The sequence below is a fragment of the Octopus bimaculoides genome, chromosome 6 (genome assembly GCF_046866305.1).
Source record: "Octopus bimaculoides isolate indiv1 chromosome 6, ASM4686630v1, whole genome shotgun sequence".
Lineage (NCBI taxonomy): Eukaryota > Metazoa > Mollusca > Cephalopoda > Octopoda > Octopodidae > Octopus > Octopus bimaculoides.
In genome coordinates this window covers 113299133-113325870 of record NC_142933.1, presented here as the reverse complement: position 1 = coordinate 113325870, position 26738 = coordinate 113299133, and the positions used below count along the sequence as shown (strand labels likewise).

General features: G+C 37.4%; 1 protein-coding gene across 4 annotated transcripts in view; it reads right to left on the bottom strand.

The window, feature by feature from the left end:
• Window positions 1-230: 230 nt before the first annotated feature.
• Window positions 231-26738, bottom strand: part of LOC106882300 (uncharacterized) — a 48224-nt gene continuing 21716 nt past the window's right edge. For all 4 annotated transcript variants that reach the window (XM_014932922.3, XM_089354445.1, XM_014932921.3 and 1 more), the window contains 10 exons: window positions 24154-25619; window positions 13778-13877; window positions 13226-13447; window positions 9940-10043; window positions 8188-8321; window positions 6170-6347; window positions 5182-5397; window positions 3977-4132; window positions 2606-2710; window positions 231-2462 (listed from right to left, as the gene is read on the bottom strand). In XM_014932922.3, the coding sequence (XP_014788408.2) occupies window positions 1204-2462; window positions 2606-2710; window positions 3977-4132; window positions 5182-5397; window positions 6170-6347; window positions 8188-8321; window positions 9940-10043; window positions 13226-13447; window positions 13778-13877; window positions 24154-25619 (3940 nt within the window). In that variant the 3' untranslated portion in view covers window positions 231-1203. The remainder of the gene's footprint in view (window positions 2463-2605; window positions 2711-3976; window positions 4133-5181; window positions 5398-6169; window positions 6348-8187; window positions 8322-9939; window positions 10044-13225; window positions 13448-13777; window positions 13878-24153; window positions 25620-26738) is intronic.

The window sequence follows — 26738 nt, the reverse complement described above, 5'->3', positions numbered from 1 at the left end:
TCCAATGCAGCTCATGACAAAACACTGAGGTACTGTGAGTAATGAAAGAAGGTCACAAACGGTGAGAAAGAAAGTTGCCAAATAAATTATTGAATTCAATTTTTCTTTACACTATGATAAATACATAAATAGGGGTGGGATTATTTTTTGTATTTTGTATTTTTTTTATACTTCTTTTTTTCTTCTTTTTTCTTTTTTCATTTTTTTTTTTTTTCATTTTTGTTTTTTGCAAATTAGTTTATTACAGTATCCATATACCCAGTAAATTTGGATAAAAGGAGCAGAGGTTAGCAAGAAGAGACAGAGGGGAAGGGGTCAATATGTGCTACACTTGGTTTTAGTCATCTTATGCTCCCTGTGAAATACAGTAAGAATGAACTGAGCTACTGATGAAATAGCTTGTTTTCTTCAACCTTTCATGATATGATAATACATTTAAACACAAACCACAATAACAGAGTCCCCTCAGTGTATTATTCCAGTCGCTTCAAACATAGCAGATATTAGCAAAATAGGTTGTATTTAATTGATTTGCTTTGAAGGGCCCAAACCACCTGGAATATATATATACATATATGCACAATCATGAATGTGTATGTATTACATGTCTGTATGCATTTAAATACTCACACACATATACACACACAGTTCACACACGCAGTTCACACACACACAGTTCACACACACACACATATATGTGTATGTGTGTATACATAGAAAGTGTCTATGTGCAGTATGTAAAGATATGAAAAAATGTGAAGATATTTACAATGATGAAAAATGATGTGGTGAAGCATTTCTTAATTGTTAAGTTTGTCTTTTTATTCTTTTCTGATTAAACACTTTTCTCCATTTTGTTTCCTTTAAATATATTCATTGTGTTACTTATATATTTCCTCTGCTCAGTTTGGGTTTGTAGTTTTTACTTTTATCAATTAAAGATCTCAAATATTGATAGTAAGACTAGAAGTTAAGGATAGTCGTCTTCTTTGTTCTTTAGAACTAAAGAAAAGTTATGTGTGAATATCAATAAATTTATCATGGCTGTCTCCTGTAGTCTTACACATTAACTAAGATTGAGAAAGAAATAGTGGGGAGATGAAAAGTTACAACAGATAAAACTGCATGATATAGGCACCTGGAGGTGGATGATGGTGTTGACCAATCGGACACAGCACTGAAATACAAATATCACATTCACTGCTATGTATTTTCCCCAGATGAGTTCAATTGTGTTATAGAGCCAGGTTTTGCTCCTTGCTTCTTTTCAGTCCGTGTTCTTTGGGCTCCCCCATGGGAAGTCCCCATGGAATGTGGTAATGAAGTAAATGTCAAATCTTGTTTATATTCCCCTGAATCTAAGTGTGAATTTAACTGAAATTTAGCAGAGCTGCCAGGCGGTGGTCCAGAATCCATGTTCTGAACAAATGGTATTCTTCCTGATGAAGGCAAGCCATTGTAATAGTGAATAGGGATTCCAGCAGTCACTCCACCAGAGGACCAGATTCCAGGCCGAATAGAGCCACTTTGCATTGACAATAATGTTGGAAGAATGGCAGTTTGAGAAGATGGCATCTGAATACTAGTGGTAGTCAACTGAGTTGAGGTTTGGGAGTTGATGTTTACATGAACTGGCAAACCAGTTTGAGCTGATGTGACTGCTGCAGCATGAGCAGAAATGGTTCGCGTTCCTTCTTGGCAATTAGCTTGTTGTGATGTTGCAGCTGCTAATGAAGATTCAGATGAAGACAAAGGTTTTGGCTCAACAGAAACCTGCTGAGGTGCCATGCCTCCAAGTGAAGTATTTCCTTCTATGGCTGTTTCTTTAGAAGTGGTAGTCAAAACAGTTCGATTGTTTGAAGCAGACCTGTATATTGAAGAGGAAAGGTGTGAAACATTTGTTGAAAGTTGAGAAGATGTTAAGGCCAAATCTGAAGCTATAGATTGAGTAGATGCTAATGGTACATGCTTACTATTAATAAAGAGGTTGTTACAATTTGATAATGGTTGATCTGAAAGTGATGATGGCACTGAGGCCATGTTGAAATTAATCCAACCATATGGCAAAACTGAAGTTCCTCCATTTGATGTAGCAGTTGTAATGGAACCAACTGGCTGGTTGATCACTTGACCAGACATAGGCAGAGAATTAGCTGTTAAATCAGAACTATCAAGAACATTCAAATTATCTTTCATAAGCTCTGAAGCTAGACCATTCCCAGTAGTCAAAGTAGTGGCAGTGACAGGAACTGTATTAGGCTGGACAGAATTCAAAAGTGAATCTGCAATATGTTTGGTCCATTCTTCATCATTAACATCCATCAACTGGGAAGATTGATCACCAACTCTGGACAATTTATCAAGCTTTTCTTTAGCATCCCGAATATCTTTATAAGCTGCTGCTAATGCACGTTCAAGATCTTCAGATTCTTCCTTTGTAGGATCATATTCTCCATTTCGGCCTGTTGTAAAGAAAGCAGAAAAAGAGAGAAAATTCAAGTTTTTTTCTTTTCATGATTTACTTTGAAGGAAATATAAAACTTTTATTGAATATCAGCTTCAAAAATCATGATGACAGAACAATGGAATTATTGCTAATATTTACCTGAAAATATGTCAAATGTATCATTGTTGAAAACCTCTTGTAAATCTTGTTCTAGGAGCTTGGATGCTTGATCAAGTGGCAATTCAAAGGATTTATCTATGGAGTCTACAAAAAGAAAGAATAACGTTTATTCATTAAAAATTTCCAAAGTAACTTTACTTTAAACATGCTGAGACCCCCCCCCCCTTCGGTCATGACTGATTGCACCTAGGAAGTTCCCCTCCCAGGCACAAGTCCGGGCAAGGTTGTTTATGGAAGACCAGCAGTCACCCATGCATACCAGCCTCCCCTCTCCATGCCACCGATGTTATCCAAGGGAAAGGCAAAATGCGATACAGCTTGGCACCTGTGACGTCACAACTCATTTCTACAGCTGAGTGAACAGGAGCAACGTGAAATAAAGCGTCTTACTCAAAAACACAACATGTAGCCCAGTCTGGGATTCGAACTCACAACCTCACATCGTAAGCTCAACGCTCTAACCACTGAGCCATGCGCCTTCACACTTTAAACATAAACTTCAAATAAATATATTCAACCCATTTGTAAAAATAAGATTAAGATTGGTTTTTCAAGAATAATTGCAAAAGTGTTAAAAGCATATATTATATAGGGTTTACAGTGGTTATACTGGTGACTGTATGATGCAGCAATGTTGTTGTTGTTGGCACTCCGTCACTTACAACGTCGAGGGTTCCAGTTGATCCGATCAACGTGCAAGTGGCTGAGCACTCCACAGACACGTGTACCCTTAACGTAGTTCTCGGGGATATACAGCGTGACACAATGTGACATGGCTGACCCTTTGAATTACAGGCACAACAGAAACAGGAAGTAAGGGTGAGAGAAAGTTGTGGCGAAAGAGTACAGCAGGGTTCGCCACCATCCCCTGCCGGAGCCTCGTGGAGCTTTAGGTGTTTTCACTCAATAAACACTCACAATGCCCGGTCTGGGAATCGAAACCGCGATCCTATGACCGCAAGTCTGCTGTCCTAACCACTGGGCCATTGCGCCTCCACATGATGCAGCAATAATGTTAAATGTAAAGGAGATAAGGAGTGGAATGGGTGAACATAGAAAATGAAGTTAATTAGAGGAATAATTAGAACAAAATTAATACAAATAAAGTCAAGCTGGAAAGAATAAATACAGTCATGTCAAAAGTAATTAGACTATAAGGGAGAACTCACTGAAAAAATATTTTCTCTGTTTAAACTCCAAAATAAAGGAGTTCAAAAAACTAAATATTATAAAAACACAAAATTTCTTTGTACAAATATAGACGATACAAAAACAACCCCAAAAAGCTAGGAAATAGCTTTTTTTCTTTCTAAATTTAATTAAACTGAAATATAGAGAAGGATTGATCACCTGGAGAAAATCCACCATCTAGAACAGATCCAAGGTCCTGGAAATTTTTACTTAATTTAGCAAAGTCAATATGATTAAGCTCTGCACTGGAACCAACAGCTGAACTACTTGTGACAGGAGGAAGATCCATAGGGAGGTGTAGAGAAATAGATGTCCCTGAAAAATATTTAATTACTCATATACAGTGGCTATTACATCATCAAAATATCATTTTAACTCAAACAATAAAACATACTTTTTGAATGCCATTCTCACAAAAAAAAAAAAAAAATGCCCTTCCTAATGCCAACCCTCATACATTTCCAAATAAGGAAATGGGTGAGACATGTCTCAGAAGATTAGAAACAAAGAACATTGCTTATGTGATGTTGACATTCACAACTACCATGTAATGTCAAAACAAGGAGACAGTGACACATACACACACAGATGAGTGTGTGTATATGCATGCGTATACACAACATACAGATCATCATTGTTATTATGTCCATATCCTTTGTTTCATTTAACATTTGTATTTCTATGCAAGCAAGACTTTGATAGATTTTGATGGTTGGATGCTCTTCTTGTGAGTCCTTAACTGTTTTCCAAGTAATGGTGGTGGTGGTGTGAGAACAAAAGTAGATAGACAGAAACAATAGATTTGTAAGAGGAAATAGGGTTCTATAGAACACTTTAAAGAATGTAGAGAGACATACTTTTATACAAATATACATACATTACATCATAAACACAGACTTTCCCCACATATATTATACCCACGCAACATAGATATCCATGTATGTATGACAGAGAGGGAGAGATAACTAGAAAATAACACAGAGTACAAAGAAAATGTTGGTTAAATAACATTAAAAATCCTTTCTACTGAAATTTTAGGGGAGCAGATAAGTCAATTACATTAATCTCAGTATTCAACTGGTACTTATGAAAGACAAAATTGACTTCAGTAAAATTTGAACCCAGAACCAAGTCAGAAGAAATGAACCAAAGCATTTTGTTTGGCATGGTAACAATTCTGTCAGCTTACTGCCTTTAAATAACATTAATAACACAATGTGGTAAAACAACAGAGAGCATACAAGTGATGTGCATCTTACTTTCTATTTATGGTTTGCCTTGTACTCTGTGAAAAAAAGTGAAAAAAATACACATTGGAAATTATAAGAGATAATAAAAAGCAATAATTTATGACTATTTCTTACGTTTTGGGGGAGGTAAGTTTGGTAATAAATTACCAGTCTTTTCTGGTGCACTTAGAAGAGAATCCTGAAGTATACTAGATGTGTCAAGTACAGCGGTAGTAATTGGTGGAATTGAAGACTGGCTTGTAGTAACTACAGTTTTAGCTGCAGCAGTAGCATTATTGGCAGTTGCACTAGATGCAGAGGCAACAATATTTGGTGACTCATCCACTGAAACTGAACAAAACATTAATCCTAAAATGCAATTTCCATTTAATATAAAAATAACTCATGCATAACTTTATTTTTTTTAAATTTCAACTTGTAAACATTCTAATCTACTATCAAAAAGCTTTGTCTTCCTCTCTACAATACATGCTGCAGTTGACAGAGATAATTTTCTTAGCTAATTTGCTTTAAGTCCAATGACCCCTTATATTATTAAAACAGTGTGACCATCAAACAATATTTTTTACAGAAATCTAAAAATCTTTCTCATGTATTTGGAAATATTTTCTGAAACCAATTATTTTTTAATTAGTGTTAAATTTAACAATCACAATGATCTTTACTTTATACACATAATACATTCTATATTCCTTGACTTCTACTGGTTTTTGAAAGAGGTTCAACTACCTACAGCAAGAAAACAGCTCTTAATTCTATAAGACAACCTCTATGTTATTGGTGAAAATGAAACACACCATAATACTTGTGCATTTTTTAAAAATTACTGTTTAGAAAGAGGAATAGGCACAATACAGTTCCTTGTTCTTTGCTAATTATGAAGGGGTTCTCTAAGCAATATTTCTGTAGAAAAAGTTTCATCTGAAAATGGTGCTTTGAATCCAAAGGACAATGTATTTTGCTATTCAACTCTAAAGCCATGCATAGCAATTGACAAAATTCACACGTAAAGATTTAGGCAAAAGTTTTAAGTAGTAAACTGAACAATTCTCTCTTTTAAGAATACTAGAAACTCTAAGACTAAAAGATTGCAAATACTCACCTGGTTCAGTGTTCTCTAGCCTCTCAGCACGACGAACAGATTCTTGTGGACGGACATTGCAACGTTGATTTTTCTTCTTCTTCTTTTTACTCTTTGTCTTTGTGAGAGCAGCTGGTTTAGGTTTCTTCCTTGGTCTTTTGTGTTTAGATTCATTGCTTTGAACTTTTTGATAGTTGTCCTAAATGATAATTAAAAATCATTATTATTGAATAATTTTCAAGTATTATATCAAATTAGTAAAGATTGACTAAGACACCATTTCGAGCGTGGCCGTTTTCGTGCGGGTGACACGTAAAAGCACCCACTACACTCTCAGAGTGGTTGGCATTAGGAAGGGCATCCAGCTGTAGAAACTCTGCCAAATCAGATTGGAACCTGGTGTTGCCATCCGGTTTCACCAGTCCTCAGTCAAATCGTCCAACCCATGCTAGCATGGAAAGTAGACGTTAAACGATGATGATGATGATGATGATGATGATGATGATGACTAAATCAATGTGAACAAATATCAGACAATTGTAATGAGTTTAAAATGATATCAAAAAAAGCAATCTACATGACAGTGGCTATAGAACATAACCCTAAAAGAATTTTAAATCATTTGCTGGCTTTATTGCTAATGGCTCATATGTCTATTTGCTCTTTTATTCAATTGCTATCAGCTTAGTAGATGAGGAGGCTGATGATGACAGATGATGAAAACAAGTATCACAGAGTAGCCATATGAAAGTTATAGAGAAAGATATCTACCTAGGTGGACAAATGACTATAAAATTGGGTGGTGGGGAGGGATGAGTGTTACACTGGATTTTCCACTGTTGATTGTCATAGATGTTTGCATAAAAAATGAGATTTTATTTATTTGTTTGTTAATATTTTTATTAGCTTGTGATTGTGTGATGTGATCTTTAGAAGAGATGGGCATGTAATGTTTATGGGCAAATACAGAAAGATGAGAGAAGAAAACAATATGAGGTGAGATAAGGAGGTCAATGGATTTATCCATATTCTGGTGATTAGCACAATTATGTAGTGACTAACACTAGAGTGGGTAACAATTAAGAGTAAATGAAAATGTTTCTCTTCACACACTGCCAGAAATTCTTGCAGAAGAACAATAACAAGGCTTAACCTTGTTATTATTTACCAATTCAATTACACAAAATTACAATAAATTTATTTAAAATGTTTAATACAAACTGAGGAAGCATAGCAAAGATATGCTCCTGTTTCGATGAGAAAGCAATAGGTTTTTATTATACTTCAAAGATTGATGAGACCTCAAGAAAACGAATTAGAACAACTGGAACCATCTTCCCCTTCATGAGTGAGATAATCAAACCCCACAAAGCTTAAGTATTTAATGGGGATTTAGTGGGTTACTGAATGTGAACACACTAATTCCAATAAGCCTTGGCAACGTGTCACAGAGATGTTAAAAACTGTTTTAACAATAGCATTTAACAAAAACTGTTCAAGAGTTTCTAGTTTGAGGTCTAAGGACCAAAAGAGAACATTTCAAAATCCATTCTATTTAATAGAAGCAGAATTGAATGAATATAGCTATCTCCATATCATACTTAATGTAAATATATTGGTGTATTAACACTAAGTATGATGCACCAATGAGTTTTATAATTTAATTTGGTTTCTATTGCAAATACTGGATCTTTATTCAGCTAAGTGGCTATCCACAATACCAGTAAAAGTTTATTCATTATTTTCATATATATATATATATATATATATATATATATACATATACAATGGAGGTAGCAAATATTGTTTAAACATGTGACTGACCATGTTTATATGCCACTGACAAGGGCCAAATGCATCTAGTGCTCTCACTAGCCACTGCTGGAACGATTTTCGTCTTGCTCTGATATATATCGTATTTTTAAGCACAGCACATCCATAAGATACATAATCTCTGGACAAATGCTGCAGCAAGTTTGCCTTTCAACAATCATCATCATGTGTAATAATAATTAATTAAGAAACCATCAAATACTCACAGCTTTTGCAGCATGCTCTTGACAAAGAGGTAAATCATGTTTGATGTCAAAAACTGGAACACAGCATTGCGTATTGTCTGCAAATTTTGCTGTACAATAATCAAACAATTGCTGATCGACATTATACATGATATCTGTAGTACAATAAGGAAACAAAAGTGTTTAATATTCAGAAAGAACTTCATACATCAATGTATCTCTTGTAGCTTTATAGTCATTATTAGCTGCTTCAAAACTGGCACAGTCTGACATCACAATTTATTTAACCCCTTTGATACCAACTTGCCCAAGACTTCCACTGATTCTATAGTACAAATTTCATGATTTAAAGCAATTTAAATTAAAACCTGTTGAAATTTCATTTTAATCTAGGTTCACCCACATTGTACTTTGTGAGTATGTCCCCCAACACATCTCCACCATCATCTCTCTCTCCCTCTACCTTTCTCTGTAATTCTAGCTCTTTTCTCTTCTTTCTTTTCTTACTGGGTTAGCTAAGTATCTTCTCTTCTATAGTAAGACACCTCTCTCTATCCCTCTGTCATACTTTAACCTCACAACTGGCACAAAGCAAACTACCTCAATACTACTCATCCTCACAATTGAAGGGCCTTTGCCTTGCAAGTTACTTGGTTGACTCCTACCAGAGCTGGTGCCACATAAAAAGCACCCAGTACACTCTATGAAGTAGTTGGCATTAGGAAGGGCATCCAGCCATAGAAACTATGCCAAAACAGACAATGAAGCTTGGTCTAGCTGTCCATCTTACCAATTCCTGTCGAACTATCCAGCCCATGCCAGCATGGAAAATGGATGTTAAATGATAATGATATTCCAAACAGTAGCTTAATAAAGGTAAAGTTATTTTTTTAAATTTTTCTTTTATTCAAAATTCACTGAAATAAGGACATTGTTTTTTAAAAGAAATATAGTAAGAAAAGGCTAATCAAAGGATGCTAAAAGCATTAAGTGAGCTTATTTCTGTTTTACAGCTTCGGCTATTGTGGACTCAATGTTAATTCTATGTATACATAATGGACACAACATACTAAAAATGTAAAATTCCTGTAGAACCCAAACAAATCTCCTTTGTTAACAACTTGATATAATTATTGCCAGCTAACATCTGTTCAAAGAATGGTATATTAACTCTTTAGCATTCAGATTTTTCTACCAAATGTATTCTTATTTATTCGCATTGAATTAATCATGCATTATCTCATAGCTTTGAGATTTCAATAATGTGATTGTATATTTTCAGAATGACACTGTAGAGGAGGTGGGAGAAGCCAGATCTGGCCAGTTTGAGTATAAAGCAAAAAGAATATTTAGGCTAGATATGGCTGGTTTAAATGCTAAAGGATTAATGCACACCATTCAGCCTACTGTATAATAAAATGTAAAAACTTTTCATATATCGTGATTAACAGTAATATTTCCCAACAAACAATAAGCATGATTAACTTCATCTGTAAAAAGCCCACCCTTGCAGAATGGATTCAATATGATAAAAACAAAAACTTGGCTTCCTCATCTAAACACTTCTGTTTGCATCTCAACCATCCTTCTCTAGTCTCCACTCACTCTCCTTCAGTCGCCTATCACTGCAACGAGTTCCAAAATGCATGCTGGGGTTCATCAGAATGAGATGAATCACAATTAAGTATCACATAAAATTGAAAGAAATAAATTATACTGATAAATCAAAATGTCTTATAAAAAAAAAAAAGATTATTATTATTAAAAGGATACGTTTAATACAATGGTTTGTGCAAGGGAGAGCTTTCTTATTGCATTTACCATCATCTTCATTTCGATAGCAACAGAATCTCTTCCTTAAACCAGACATTTTGTGCCTGAAAGGAAAACTGAAATTAGTACAAAATCTACAGAAATATTCTGAAAAATAGTCATAGGGCTAGTTTCCTTGTTTCTGTGGTGTATATATTCCCCACTGTACAGGATGGAATGGACTTCAAAAATTTACATATCTAAATAATTTTTGTGCAAATTTTAAAAAAAAACTCCTACAAAAATTACCCATTACAAAGGGTGCTGCAAAGTTCCTGGCTTCAAGGGTAGAGCAGTTACCTTTACAGGGGAGGTAGGGCAACTAATATATATATATATATATATATATATATATGGCGAGACCAATCCTTATGACATGTCTGTTATCAAACACTCATTGAAACCATTTTTTTTTTCAGATGCTGAATAACTTTCCCCTCTCCATATCCCTTTCCAAGTTTTCAGAGTTGGCACTGCCAATGTAGGCACATTGAAAGGTAGGTCTTGAGATTGTTGGGATGCTTGAATGGAGAGCAGCATCAGCCAGGTTACTCACAGGCAAGACACAAAGGTATAAACACTTCAAGGTAACAGTGACGGGGGGGTAGGTGGTGTGGGCATATTCCTTGCAGATGAATGGGTGGGGGAGGCCACAGAGTATGTGATAGAGTACTTAAGCTCAGGTTACTTTTGCAGAATAGTACAGTGGCAATTATCTCTGCCTGTGCCCCACACGTGGATCTACCAAATGAACAAAAGGACCACTGTTACGATATCCTTCTACAGGCTACCTCAAAGATGAATAACAATGATCACATCTTCGTGGCTGGGGAGTTCAATGGGCACGTCGGGCAGCAGCCCAGTATCTTTCATGGTGTACATGGGGGCCATGGAATTGGTTCTCAGAACGAAGAGGGGAACAAAACTGCTGGAGTTTTGTGATGCAAATAACCTATCAATTTTTAACACCTACTTCAGGAAACCAACCAGCCACCTAATTACCTATGAATCGAGTGACCACACTAGCCAGATCAATTACATTCTCACCAGATAACAAGATACATGGTTGTTCATAAATGCAAAGATCTTCTCTGGTGAAGAATGTACCTCGCAACATAGACTAGTCATAAGTGACTTTAAACTTCAAGCCAGAAGGGTGCCACAAAGACCAATCTGGAACCTTAAGGATTCTCTGTATGATCAAAAATTTAGGGACATCCTAATTGAGAAATTTGATGAAGAGGAGGAGGAACTACAGATTTGTAACATAGAGGGTAGCTGGGAATTCCTTGGAGACAGCTTGCCATAGACAAAAATCTGTTGCTGGTGTAAAGTCTGATTCGACCTAGGGTGATGTGGTGGTGGAACAATGCTGTAGACAAGGCCATTAGAGTAAAGAAACAGGCCTGGAAGAGTGGAAGTAGCAGAAAGCTAGGAGGCAAGTATATTTAGCTAGAGAAGTAACAGAAAAGAAGAAGTTTGCTAATGTTCTGTGACATGAAGGCCAAAGACATAAAATGTTTTGGATTGAAAGACAGCATGTGAGAGAAAATCATGATGTGGTAGGAGAGAAATGTGTCCACATGGAAGATGGTTCACTTGCATTTAATGATTCCACAAAGAAAGAAGTTTAGAAACGCCGTTATGAAAGGCTGCTAAATGTGGAGAATGAGAGTCTGCCAAATGTTGACCCAATTGAGGGACAAGCTACCCGAATTGACAGTACCGTGGTAGATAAAGCAATTCAGGATATGAAGACAGGGAAAGCCCCTGGCTTATCAGGAATCACCACTGAGATGCTTAAAATATTTGGTGGGGTAGGTTATGGGCTAGCCATCTGTATAGTTAACCAGGTAGCAGCACCATAGTCAACTGTTACAAAGGTAAAGATGACACTTTAGACACAAATAAATACAGAAGTATCAAATTGTTGGATCAAATGATGAATGTCACGGAGAGGGTCATAGCCCAACTAATTGAAGAGAGAGTTAGTCTAGATGAGATGCAGTTTGGTTTCGTGCCAGGGAGAAACACTACTGAGGCTATATTTCTGTAAGGGCAGCTGCAGGAGAAATACATAGCCAAAGATAAACCTCTGTACTTGGCTTTTGTTGACTTGGAGAAAGCTTTGAACAGGGTTCCCTGCTCCCTTATCTGGTGGTCAATGCAGAAACTAAGGATACATGAGTGGTTGCTGAGAGCTGTACAAGCCACGTACAGAGATGTTGTCAGTAAGGTGAGGGTTGGCAATGAGTATAGCGAAGAATTCAGGGTATAAGTAGAGGTTTACCAAGTCCTCAAACCCCTTTTGTTCATCATAGTCCTCCAGGTAATAATAGAGGAATTTAAGACAGATTGCCCCTGGGAGCTCTTCTATGCTAATGACCTTATTCTTATTGCTGAATCACTACCAGAACTAAAGATGAAGTTTCGGGTGTGGAAGTAAGGTCTGCAATCAAAGGGCCTTAGAGTCAATCTAGCAAAAACTAAAGTCATAGTAAGTAGGAAGGCAGACGAATCACAAATCATTTCAGGTAGATGGCCCTGTTTAATGTGTAGGGAGAAAGATGTACATAGAAATTTCATAAGATGTATCCAGTGTAAGCTATGGACTCATAAGAGGTGCAGCAATATCAGAGGAAGGCTAACAGGATATATAGTTTTTGTGTGTGGAAGGTGCACAGGTACAATTAACACTAAAAATGTTCAGAAAACAGACTCTATCAAATGCCAGGGGAAAAATCTATAAGTAGTTGACAGCTTCCGTTACCTAAGTCAGTAGCAGGGGTGGATGCTCCGAGAGAGTAGCTGCTAGGATAAGAATAGGTTGGGCAAAGTTTAGAGAGATCCTACTTCTGTTGGTAATAAAGGGCTTCTCCTTCACAGTGAAAGTCAGATTGTATGATGCTTGTGTGTGAACAGTCATGCTACACAGCAGTGAAACATGGGCTGTAATTGCTGGGGACATGCGTAGGCTTGAAAGAAATGATGCTAGTATGTTTTGCTGGATGTGCAATGTCAGTGTACATGTACGACAGAGTGTAAGTGTCTTGAGAGAAAAGATGAGCATAAGAGGCATATTGTCTGTCAAATCATTTTTTGCCATAGATTTGTGAATTAGTTACATTTTAAAACAAAAATTACAAATGGCAAACAAAAAATTCTAATTTAATACAAATATAATTCCTGCATCTTGTTCTAATTTTATTTTTTCCCCGCAAATTCTTATCAAGCAAAAACAACTTACACATTACATTTCTTCTGCGGTTTGTTAAGCACAAAATGTAAAGACTTGAGAGCAGCAGGAGGCCTATCCCGTAAGGCATGAATCAAAGCAAGAGTTGCTTTATTCTTATTTAACTGAATATTTGCATTGAAGCAACCAGCAACTTGAGATTGAACAACATGACGCCGTAATCGTGCACGTCGGATGGCCAATTTTCTGCTCCGATAATGAGGGGACAGATTTCTAAAACAGAAATAAAATAAATAAATGAAAATTTATTGCTACTTTAATTAAAATTTATATATATATATATATATATATATACACACACACACACATTTCAGTAACAATAACTGCACATCTCAAACAATTTCATGAAGTTTATTAAATGTTTTCAAGTGAAATATTTCAGTAGTTAAAAGCTGCTTGGCATAAGAACTAGGTCATCATTCAATTAGTTTTTGATCTGTAACAGCAAAAAAAACATTCAATTTTTTACAAATGAATTATTCATGTTGACATCATCAGGTAGTCTTTCCATTGAAAAAAAATTTAAACGTCAGAGTTACTTACTCATCTTTAACATCTTCATCAGATGATAAAACTAACCAATCATTCTGCCAGGGTAAGTGTTCGTCCTCACTATTTTCTTCATCTTCAGAACTATTCAAGCCTATTTAAATGAAATAAACAATCAAATCATCTCCACGCTACATCATATACCTATATATATATATATATATATATATATATATATATATATATATATATATATATATATAATCATTTTTATGTCTAATTTCCCTGCTGGCAAGTTATCACAGTTCAAGTAATTTCTTACTGTGAGCTGCTGTTTCCATTGACTGGTGCTCTTGCATCCTATCTAACTTGGTTTCTATGATTGGATGCTCTCCTACTATCAACCACTTTATGAGTTGTACTGGGTGTATTTTTTGTGGAACCAGTATTAGAAAGAATAGCTAAATAGATTTCAGAACTCTACACATTTTCTGCTCATCTGCCAACCACTTCAGTGTGTACTGGGTGCATTTCATAGTATCAGCAACAGAAATTGTCTTACTCACCAATCACTTGTAACTAATGGGACAAGATAAGGAGTAGGTGATAGTTGGCAATAGAAGTACCTTGCAATGGCTGGTAATAGAGAAGGGCAAAGAAGGTAAAGGAGATGTACTAAAGAGAAGGAATTATAGAGGCATGAGGGAGATCCAGAGATCCAAGGCAGTCTCTTATACATAGGCCTTGAGGGTGGACCAATGCAATCTCTGAGGCATAGATCAAGTGAAGGGTGAGGAAGTTAGCTGGTGGAGAGAGGTGATAAATAAAGTAATGGAGGTGGCTGAAAGGAGGGGCAGCAAAATGTATGAGGTACACTAGTCAGAGTATAAAAAATCTCAAACTCTAAAACTCTACTTTTCTATCAGGATGTGTTTTGCTGTGGATGAAGTCTTCTTTGATATCTTGCTTTCATTAATGTGGAATTCTTGGTATTTCTTTAAGCAGCAGTTAGTTCCCACAAGCAGCCAGTCTTAAACTCCTCCGTGATGGCCAGTATGGGGCTGTGATGAATCAGTGGTGGCTGAGGACTCAGCCCTGTTACAACCCTATCTTTATGCTTTGTTGCTGAACTCAAGTTAACTCTCACTTTATTTATTACATCTTTGTACAGTAAGCTAGAAAAAAAAAATGCCATATGTATCTACAATTAACTATTGAAATGCCAACAAGGCAGAAAAAAAAGACATCCTCAGATATTGAAAAATATACTTTACTAGGGCAAAAGTTCATAAACAAGTTTCCAATCCCATTGTTAGAAAACAACAGAAGAATATATTGTGGTACTTGCTTATATTTGAGTTTGAAGATGGAGAAAGAGAGCTTTATTTGTAACTCTCAGAACTGAATGCCTGAGAACTGAATGGCATGAGTGTCTGGGAAAACTACATCACACAAACTAGATTGTCATTGAAGAAACACTAACAGTCAATCATTTTGGAAAATACTAGACAAATTCCAAAAAGCACCGTTCAAGTGTTGGGTCTCATATAGGCAGTGACAGGCAACCGAGACCTTTGACTATATACTGTGCCTGTGTAGACCTGTCAAGTCAAGTGAGATGGTAGTTGTGGTCAATGCCGGTGTCATGGCACTTGCACCCGAGCCGGTGGCACGTAAAAAGCACCCACTACACATTCTTGGAGTGGTTGGTGTTAAGGAGGGCATCCAACTGTAGAAACCTTGCCAAATCAGATTGGAGCCTGGTGCAGCTCAGCTTATCAATTTTCAGTGAAACCGTCCAACCCATGCCATAATGGAAAGCAGACGTTAAACAATGATGATGAAAATATACCTGACTGGCCTTGTAGGGTTTTCGAGTGAGATCGTTGCCAGTGCCCCTGGACTGGCTCTTGTGCGGGTGACACATAAAAGCACCCACTACACTCTCTGAGTGGTTGGCGTTAGGAAGGGCATCCAGCTGTAGAAACTCTGCCAAATCAGATTGGAGCCTGGTGTAGCCATCCGGTTGCACCAGTCCTCAGTCAAATCGTCCAACCCATGCTAGCATGGAAAGCGGACGTTAAACGACGATGATGATGATGATGATGCGCAGTAAAGAACCTCCCTAATTTTAAAATATTCCTTATTTTATATGCTTAGACTCAATCAACTACAATGTTACAACAAATTACTGAAGTAAAACAACATATTAAGAAATACAAAACACACTAAAACACTTACTATGAAAAGAATACTATTAAGAAAAGATAAGCATTGCAAAATTTGTTTTTTAAATACTTAAAATCATAACTTTTCTCTTAAAGATACTTAAAATATATTCTCCATGAAAAGCTCAGAGAAATAAAACAGAAAGATGACACTAAAAGTCTGATTTTGCATGCAAGCAATTGTGGAGTAGCAATCATCTGATGTTGACTTGGAAAAGACATCAGTGAACAATACCTTGAATAACCAAGTAACCCTTCTGAAGGGCAACATTGCTCCACATAGGGAATGGCCTGCAAAAGTTAGCCAAACCAAAACTTGTTACCATTTCCCAAGTTCACTAGATACAGCAAATAGACATCCTTAAATACAATGTAATGGCAACAAATAAACACAGAAAAGATATACACCTGCTTCAACAAGGTGTGCAAGAATACAATTGAGCATGCAGGAAAAGCATAACCATGTTCAGTATGCAGATTGCAATTGCCTAGAAAGGCATACTGTTCTGATTATTCATAAACTTTCAAGAGGAAAACAGTCTTCAATAACATGGTGTCTGTACTTTCTGTTGCTCTTACAAACCACAAACATCTTCCTAGAGTTGTAATTTCCTAAATAACCAAGTACCAGTGAGAGCCTGGATTTTTCATTTCTGGCAACAAATAGCAATACTACACATAGCACTTTAATGTATGGAACTTTCAAGAACTTCCATTGCATCTCTTAATGCTTGTGTACACTTACTGTTTGCACAGATTACTTTTACTTATTCCAGCATTATACAAATTTTTCCAGTGTTTCTATGCTTCATCTTCATGCATTTTTGTCAAAATATTTTTTTTTCATTCAAGATGGAAAAACAGGGTCCATACTTTACAATAAGCTGAATGGGGGGAAGAGGTATTTGGGGAGGAAGATGCAGAGGTAATGAAGTTCTATAAAATGAGAGGATAAAGCATTTTGTATAAAGTCTAAGAATTAAAACACATTGTGAATTTTGGTAGGAAGTGTGACAGATATGTGAAAGAAAGAGCTGTATAAAGAAGTTAAGAAAGGTAATTGGATGTAGAAATAACAGTGAAAGAGGAGATACCCTTTTGAATATGCAGTATCATCATCATCATCATTTAACATCCACTTTCCATGCTAGCATGGGTCGGATGGTTTGACTGAAAACTGCACTAGGTTCCGATCTGATTTGGCAAGGTTTCTATGGTTTCCTAACACCAACCACTCCAAGAGTGTAGTGGGTGTTATATACATACCACCAGCACAGGTGACACTGACCTGACACCAGCATTGGCCATGACTATGGCCTCACTTGCTTTCACAGGTATACACAAACACAGTATATTACCTAAGGTCTTGGTCACCTGTCACTGCCTCCAAGAGGCCCAACGCTCAAACGGTGCCTTTTACATGCCACTGGCACAGGTATCAGTCAGACAACATGGGCATTGGCCACGGTTACGATTTCACTTGGCTTGACAGATCTTCACAAGCATAGCATATCGCCTGACAATCAAAGGGTGCTTTTAATGGGCCAGTTATATGACACTGGCATCGGCCATGACTACAATCTCATTTGGCTTGACGGGCCATTCATATTGTATACTAAGGTGTATGATTTGTTCTTTTATTTTCTAGTGATCAGAGAATGTGCAGCATTAGAGAATGTAGAATAACCTATTGTATAGTGGAGGTGCATTACACAATTATTCAACTAACATTCCAGCTGAAGCAGTCTCAACTTTTGCTGTAGGATTTAAGAATGAAATACAATTGTTATTTCAAAAATAACAGCAAGAATGTTTAAGGAAACATTTTTGCTATCATCAGCTGTTTTATAGAATGTTCTTTCATAATCTGAAATGAAGGAGAGATTTTAAACTTATCCACCAGGTCAGTCCACATCCACAGAGAAATGATGAAAGGCATTTCATCTATCTCACCTTTTTCTCTAGACACAGTATATCAAGGTACTATACAAGGTGTTGTTCTTTTTCTAAAATGATAAGGAGAGTTTAAAGAGCGCTTAGCTGCTGTTTCTAAGAAGGCTAAGCTGGAGATAATGCTCTTAAATATTGAAACAATAAACAACTGAAGGCCTTGGCTTTCCCAAAATTGATACATTACAAAATATTGATATTTGTAGGAACTCTAATACATATAACTGATAAATCATTTTCTTTCATATTTAAGTACCAATTTCATATTTTAGTAAAAATAATATTTTACTCTTATGATCATTTAATGTCAGCTTTCCATGCTGGAAAGGGTCAGACGGTTTGACTGGAACTGGTAAGCCAGGGAGCTGCACCAGGTTCCAGTTTGATTTGGCATGGTTTCTACAGCTGGATGCCTTTCCTAACACCAATCACTCCCAGAGTGTAATGGGTGCTACTTTTACGCGCCACCTGTATGAGTGCCACTGACATGACACTGGCAATGGCTCTGACTACGATTTCACGGGTGCCATTTACATGACACTACAACAGCCATGACTGATTTCACTTGGCTTGATGAGTCTTCTCAAGCAAAGCATATTGCCAGAAGTCTTGATCACCTTCCATCACCTCCGTGAGGCCCAACATTCAAAAGTGCTGAATCACCACCTCATCCTTCACATCCAGGAGGCCCAACATTCGAAGCTCGTGCTTCACCAGCTTCTCCCTCACCTTCATGAGACCCAACATTAAAAGGTCGTACTTCACCACCTCATCCCATGTCTCCCTGGGTCTACCCCTTCCACAGCTTCTCTCTACAGCACTCCTCATGCATATGCATCACATGACCATACCAGTACATTTGTTTCTCTTGCGCACCACATCTGATGCCTCTTATGCCCAGTTTTTCTCTCAAAACACTTACACTCTATCGTACATGCACACTGACCTTGCACATCTAGTGAAGCATACTAGCTTCATTTCTATCAAGCCTTCGCATTTCGCTGCCATGGAACATGGCTGCTTGCACACAAGCATCATACTATCTGCCTTTCACTCTGAGGGACAGGCCCTTTGTTACCAACAGAAGTAGAAGCTCTCTGAACTTAGCCCATCTCATTCTTATTTTAGCAGCTATGCTCTCAGAGCATCCACCTCCACTGCTGACTTGGTCACCTGTACATCTGCCACACACAAAGACCTATTTTCCTTGTTAACCCTCCTCTGATATTGCTGCACCTCTTATGTGTCCATAGCTTGCACTGAGTACATCTTATAGAGTTTCTGCCTATACCTTTCCTACACATTGAGCAGAGTCATCTACCTGAAGTGATTTGTGATTTGTCGAGGACTATGATGAACAAGAGGGGGCTGAGGACTGATCCTTGGTGAACCCTTACTAGTACACTGAATTCATAGTTATACTTGTTGCTAGCCCTCACCTTACTGACAACATCTCTGTACATGGTTTGTATAGCTCTCACCAACCACTCATCTATTCCTAGCTTCCACATTGACTGCCAAGATAAAAGAACAGAAAAGCCTGTCAAAAGCTTTCTCCGTGTCAACAAATTATTTTTACCAGAAATTTAGCAACAGTGGTGCTTCTCCCTGGCACAAATCCAAATTCCATCTCATCTATACTGAACTCTCTTCTTAATTAGTTGAGCTATGACCTTCTCTTTAATTTTCATCACCTGATACCTCTGTAATTATTTCTGTCTAAGGTGTCACCTTTACCTTTGTAACAGTTGACTATGATGCTGCTACACCAATCATTGGGAATGACTCCTTTGTGTACAACCTGATTAACTTAGCAGATGTTTTCAGAAACTTTATTTTTTAAAACTAAAACTTTGAATACTTGCTAAAATATTAAAAAATCAAATACAGAAAAGTTTCTTAGCTTTTTATGTTTTGAAACAAGTAATAACATTGTCTCATAATATCAAAGAAAGAATTCGGATTTGGGTTGGTAACACTGTATAGCTGGGTTCAATCTAATTTCATAAGTCGTTTATTTAAATAGTGTTTACAACACCCATCTCTGTTCTAGAGAGAGAGAGATCATTATCATCATTTAACATTCATGATCCATGCTGGCATGGATTAGATTATCTCTATTTAAATAAGCAATACAAGAAATTGCCAGCAATTTATATTCTATTGTCATTTTCTTTTCAATCACTACCAGCATCTTTTTCCCCATTCCTCTCAATAAACTTTCAGACAGCTATTGTCATGTGCATGACCTATATACTATGACCAATGCAGAACAACTGCTTAGCCCTCCAGATTTTAGTAAGGTTAACTAAGGAATTCTCCTTTGCCATCAAACTGCCCACTAGTTTTGTACCTTCTAAGATATTTTGAAAAACAAGGGCTAGCAACAGGAAGGGCCATCTGGCTGTAAAACAATGCTTCAATATGTTGTCAAATACAAGGTAGCATAAAACAAACATACAATATATATATATATATATATATATATCGACGACTGGCCCCCATGCCAACGTCTCCTTCACTGGACACTAAACTCGGCTTGCGAAGACTTGTTGGGGCAAGCGAAAGCGAAATCAGGATGGCACCTGTACCAGTGGAGTGCTAAGAGCACCGTTCGAGCGTAATCATTACCAGCGTCACCTTCCTGGCACTTGAGCCAGTGCAGGTGGCATGTAAAATACACCATTTTGAGCGTGGTCGTTGCCAGTACTGCCTGTCTGGCCTTCGTGCCGGTGGCACGTAAAAGCACCAACTACACTCTTGGAGTGGTTGGCGTTAGGAAGGGTATCCAGCTGTAGAAGCTCTGCCAAATCAGATTGGAGCCTGGTGTAGCCATCTGGTTCACCAGTCCTCAGTCAAATTGTCCAACCCATGCTAGCATGGAAAGCAGACGTTAAACGATGATATATATATATATATATATATATATATATATATATAGATGTTTGTAGAATAGAATTGGGTGGAGGAATTTCAGAGAGCTATTACCTCTGTTGGCAATAAAAGGACTCTCTTTCAGAGTGAAAGGTAGACTTTATGGTGCTTGTATGTGAACAGCTATACTCCATGGTAGTGAGACATGGGCTCTGAATGCAGATGACATGTAGACTGAAGAGAAATGAAGATAGTATTCTCCGTTGATATGCAACATCAGTGCACAAATACGGCGAAGTGCAAATATATTGAAAGAAAAGTTGGGCATGTTACTATAATGGGCATTATGTCCATCTGTCTGTTCCCTTTTCAGGGTCAAACAGCTGGACCCATGATCACAATGCTTTTGGAGATTATGAAAGAGGTAATCAGGAAGATTTTAGCGAAAAAAAAAAAAAGTGAAAAAGTATGATTATTCAGTGGATATTGATTCTTTTTGTTAAAATTCCAGCAACAAGGATTAACTCTGGATTACGCCCCCACTCCCACCATATAGTTTGTGAATCTAGAGGGTTTAGATTTGCATTTCCCATTGTAGATGGGCAGATGTACTATCTTACTATAATGGGTGTTATGTCAGTCAGTCCGTCTCTTTGTCTGTTCCCTCTTCACAGCCAGACAGCTGGACCAATGGTTACGATAGTTTGGGGATTACAAAGATGGTTATCAGGAAGGTTTTTAGCATTAAAAACCCAGAAAATATGATTTAGTGAATATTGATTTTTGAATTGATAAACTACCTTTACAATTATATTAAAAATTCACTGACCATGAGTAACTCTGGATTTTCATTCTGTAGTTCATGGCCCCAATGTAGATATGAAGGGGGTTGCGAGGATGGTTAATAGCAAAAATAAAATGGGAAAAGTGTATGCGATTATTTAGTGGTTATTGAAGTGTGTCGGCCTCAAGCTGGATTCAATATGGCTAACCGAAGCAGCTGTTATTTACATCTCAGTTTTGTGAATCAAAATAACCCACGGTACTAAAACATCCAGACATTATTCACATAGAGCAGTGAGATAAGTCTTACTTTGATTCTTTGCAACCCTAAAGATTCTGCTCACACAGTCAAAGCAAACAAGTCACAAGGCCAGACTTTAGATTGTGTAGGTGTATTTTTACCCACTCCGATGTTTACACACAGCCAGTTACATGTCGCTATGAGTAGAGCAACAGACACCAGTAATTTGAAAATTAGTGTACACCACACAGAAAACATCGTCTACAAAGAAGTTTTCTAATCAAATTGATATTATTGAAAGAAATATGATTCATAATTTAAGTAAGGAAATTTGTGAACTTTGACTGTATAAGAGTATAAACAAGTGTAAAATAGTGTAAACATCTAAAATAAAAGTATATCTAAATAACATTCTTTTCTTAATACTTTTTATGTAGTGGTCATAACTACTCATGACACAGAGGCTGGGAGCCTATTGCAGTTGAGGAGTGAGTTGTCATTAGATGTCACTTAGTTGCAAACACGCCACATAGCTGCAACAGAATGCTGTATCACCAACAATAATGTGATTTCTCACCCAGTAATCTATCAAGTCCATTTACACATTTCTCAATACATACTGCTGTTATGACGTCCCTCCTTCATTTTGTGCCTCCATCGTAGGTGGGTAGATTTGCTAGTAAGAGGAATCAAATGTAGCATGCAAGAGAGAAGACTATGTTGGTTTGAACATGTGATGCGTATGAATGAGGACCACTGCATAAAGAAGTGTCGATCACTGAAAGTGGATGGTGCCTGCAGAAGAGGGAGACCCAGGAAAACGTGGGATGAAGTGGTAAGGACCAGTCTCAAGATTGGACCTCACAGAGAAAATGACAGTGGATCAAGATGTCAAGCAATATGAAGTTCTAGAGAAGACCCACCCATGTCAGCAAAACTAAGTTCTAGAAGTGTTGTGTGTCCCACCCACACTTCACAAGAAAACTTCTCACACACTCTACCACAACAAACCAAACTACGTCTCTACATTTCTTCTCTTCCTCACATTTCTGCTTCATGCACTATGCTTACCTCCCACTCCCCAATCCTGTCCACTTGGCTGTGTACCACTGAATCATTGCTCTCTGCTAGCCTCCAACCTGTGTTCCACCCACAAGCCCTGTCTCACTATATTATTGCTATTTGCTAGCCTCTGACCTGTGTGTTTCACCCACACTTAACAAGAAAACTTTTCACTTACCCTACCAGTCTACATCCCTTCTTTTTCTCACATCTCCTCCTTAATACACTATCCAATCCTGTCCTCATGGCCCTGTTCCTCTGTATCTTTGCTATCTGGTACCCCCCCCTCCAGATTTTTGCCACTTGCTCCCCCTCCACACTCTTTAATCACACTTCCTTTGCAATATCCTATCACACATATTATAGCATTTCAAACCTCAAGCGTATGCCCTGATGCTTGCCACCATCAACATCTCTCTCTTCCTTTACTCAACCATCCCATTTATATTCTGATCCCTATCCCTTGTGAGTATGCCTGGCATTTTGCCACCATCTGTATCCTGATTTCTCCCATTCTCTCTCTCTCTCTCTCGTCTTCTGTACTTCCCTCGGGTTGGGTAACCATGTATTTCCTTTGCAGTAGTGCACCTGTTTCTGTCTTCATTTCCAATCTCTTTCCCTAGCAGCCGGATAACCTTGTACTTCCTCTACAGCAAGACACCTGTTTCTGTCTCTGTCTCACTATAACCTTTCATCATCCGACACAAGATCACCTCCTCCAATGCCCCATTCCCTCTTAAAGTTCTTTTTTTTTTGGTCTTGCAAGTACTTGGTGATCTTGTCAGTGCAGGTGCCACTTAAAAGTACCCAGTCAACACTGTAAAGTGGTTGGTGTTCGGAAGAGCATCCAACTGTAAAAGCCTTGCCAAAACTGACCTCACCTGTGCAAGTGCCACATAAAAAAGCACTAAGTCCACTCTGCTGAGAGGTTGGTGTTAGGAATGGCATCCAGCTGTAAAAATCTTGTCAAAACAGTCACAGAAGTCTGGTGCAGGCTTCTGCGTGGCCGACTCTTGTGAAACTGTCCCACCCATGCTGGCATGGAAAACAGATGTTAAATGATGATGATGATGATAAATATATGTACACACACACACACAAAAAAAAGTCATGTCACTCAGCAGAACAGTTTAGAGTTTTCCTAAGTTGACACACTGTCATATGTTTACAGCCAAATGTGCAATATATATTATAGAGGGTTGAGGCACCAAACTTATAGATGAAGCAAAAGTAATTTTAAAAAAGCCACCAATTGTAGTAGATATTAAAAAAAATAATCAAACTGAACTTACCACAATTCAGCCAATCATGATTCTGAATGGCTTTCTTTTGGTGCATCATGTAGAATGCCATAGCAGATTCACTTTTCAATTTAGATATCACTTCTTTATTATCAGGTACATTGAGTTTATTAGGTTTTGTGTGTAATACTGAAAACTTAGGTTCAGCATGCTGTGGAGAATTGGGTGCATTATGTGAGGGAGACCACACGGTTTCAGACTTTGTACTATTTGGACATGGTGATTTTAGCTGGCATTTTAGAAGAGAAGGATGACCTGATGGTGACATTGGTGGAGAAGCAGGCTGTTTATGAGAAACTTTCGATTCAGATACAGTTACATTTAAAGTTGAATTGATATTTGAAGTAGACATATTCTGAAGAGAATCAGTATGTGAAGAAGCAGTAGGAAGAGGTGGTTGAAGTGGTGATGGTGGTGGTGGTGGTGGTGGTGGTGGTGGAGGTGGTTGAGAGGAAGGTGGAGTGGATATGGAAACTTGAGTGAGCCCTGGAGAAAGAGCTGCAGTAGGTAGATTTGTGGGAGATGACTTTACATAGGTTTCAGAAATAGAAAATCCATCATCTGTAACTGGTTTAGCAACAGTAGTTGTCAAAGCTACTGATGGAGATGGTTTCATGAAAGCTATAGCCACAGCAGGCTCTGATGCAGTTTTACAACAAGCAGAACTACTGAGATTCAAGGCTTGAGAAACAAGAGGTGTTGAAGACAAACATTGAGTTGTACTACCAGGATAATCTTGAGTCTTTTTCAATTTGTCTTTAATTTTGTTCTGAGCTATTTTCGTCTGCAACCGGTTCATAGTTCTTGAACTTTCCACTTTGCCTTTTAATTTTTGATCAGGTTTTTGAGTTTTTCGGCCTTCAAGTTTTTCTGCTAATTCTGGATAAAGTTTAGCTATGGGAGTACCAATCCCAGAACTTGCAACAGCCGTAGTGCTCGTTTCAGCTGATGATCGGGCCCACTGTGGAGGTTGGTGTGAAGCCACAGATTCCACAGGCTTTCCAGATGTTGAAAGCCCACCAGTACTACCACTCCCATTATTAGTGCTGCATGGTACTGCACTGGACACAGCAATAGTAGCAGCATTACCAAATATAACAATGTTGTTGTTATTATTAATATTGGCATTATTATTGTTAGTGGTAATTGTTGTTGCTGTTGTAGTGGTAGTAGTAACAGTAGTAACAGTAGTAGTTGTAGTAGTACTATTATGACTTGGATTTGTTGAAGTTTTAAGTACATCAACAGACACAGGATCAGGAAATGCATAGGGATCCTCAGGATCCTCAATTGAGTCCTCTTTGCCTTCACACTGTTTGAGATGAAATTTTGATTTAACTCTATCTTTGAAAGACATCCGGCTATCAAGGAAAATATCTCCATCGCCACGTTCCGTCTTTGCTTTTGCTTCTCTCTGTTGCAACATTCCATGAACTGGCACACTACTATTTCGTGACCTGTCAAAAAATTTTTAAATGTTATTTATATATAAACTTACAAAATTTTTTTACAGATATAAAAATAGCACATCAACATAGTTAATTAAAATTTTAAATAATAATAATAGATATATAATTGGGGTTTTATTAAAGTATTGAATAAAATTTACACATGGAATGACAAATCACTTATGAACTGTTAGAATAAAAGCAATTAGAAAATATTTCAACATTCAAATAGTGTCAGGTGTAAGCTAAATTTCAATTTTACTGTTCAGAGAGAGTCAAAGCAGATAAATGACAAATAAAAATATTCGCTTTCAAAATTTTAGAATATTTCCAGTTTTCCAAAATGGATAGCAATTTTCATTTTTAATCTTTATTTTTCATAACAACATTAATATCTGATATATAACTACGTAAGAAAAATTTCTTGCCTCAGAAAGTGTCTAGGTTGTAACCCCCCAAGAAAGCATGCACATGTCAAAAGCAGAGGATTGCTATTTGACTCATTAAGTCCCACCTTTAGTACAACTGAGACTTTAATTCAATCAATATCTACAATAAATCAACTGAGTGTAAACTTGCAATTAATGTTACAATGAAAATTATCATCACTATCATCATCATTGTTTAATGTCTGTTTTTCCATGCTGGCATGGGTTGAATGGTTTGACAGGAGCTGGCAAATCAGAGAGCTGTCCTGGCTCCAACTGTCTGTTTTGGCATGGTTTCTATAAATGGATGCCTTTCCAAATGCCAATCACTTTACAGAGTGTGATAGGTGCATTTTACATGCTACCAGCATGGGTGCACTCTACAGGACACCACCACGAGTGCATATTTTATATGGCACTGGCACTTACAAGACAGAGAATTCTCAGCTGGGAAAGGGAGTTGGGGCATGGCCATAAAGAGATATGTTTCAACTATCATGTCTCTAAATCTCTGACCACTCAGAGGGTCCTTAAGCTTCCAGACCTTTCTTTTCCACACTGGTTGTCTTCTTGAACTATTTCTAACCTTATTCTGAAATGACAATTGAAGATTATAACTGCTAGAGAGAGGATGTCTAACATCAGAAGAGTGAGTAGCAGCTAATGGTATAGAAGGATAATGAAAAGAGAAGTGACCCGA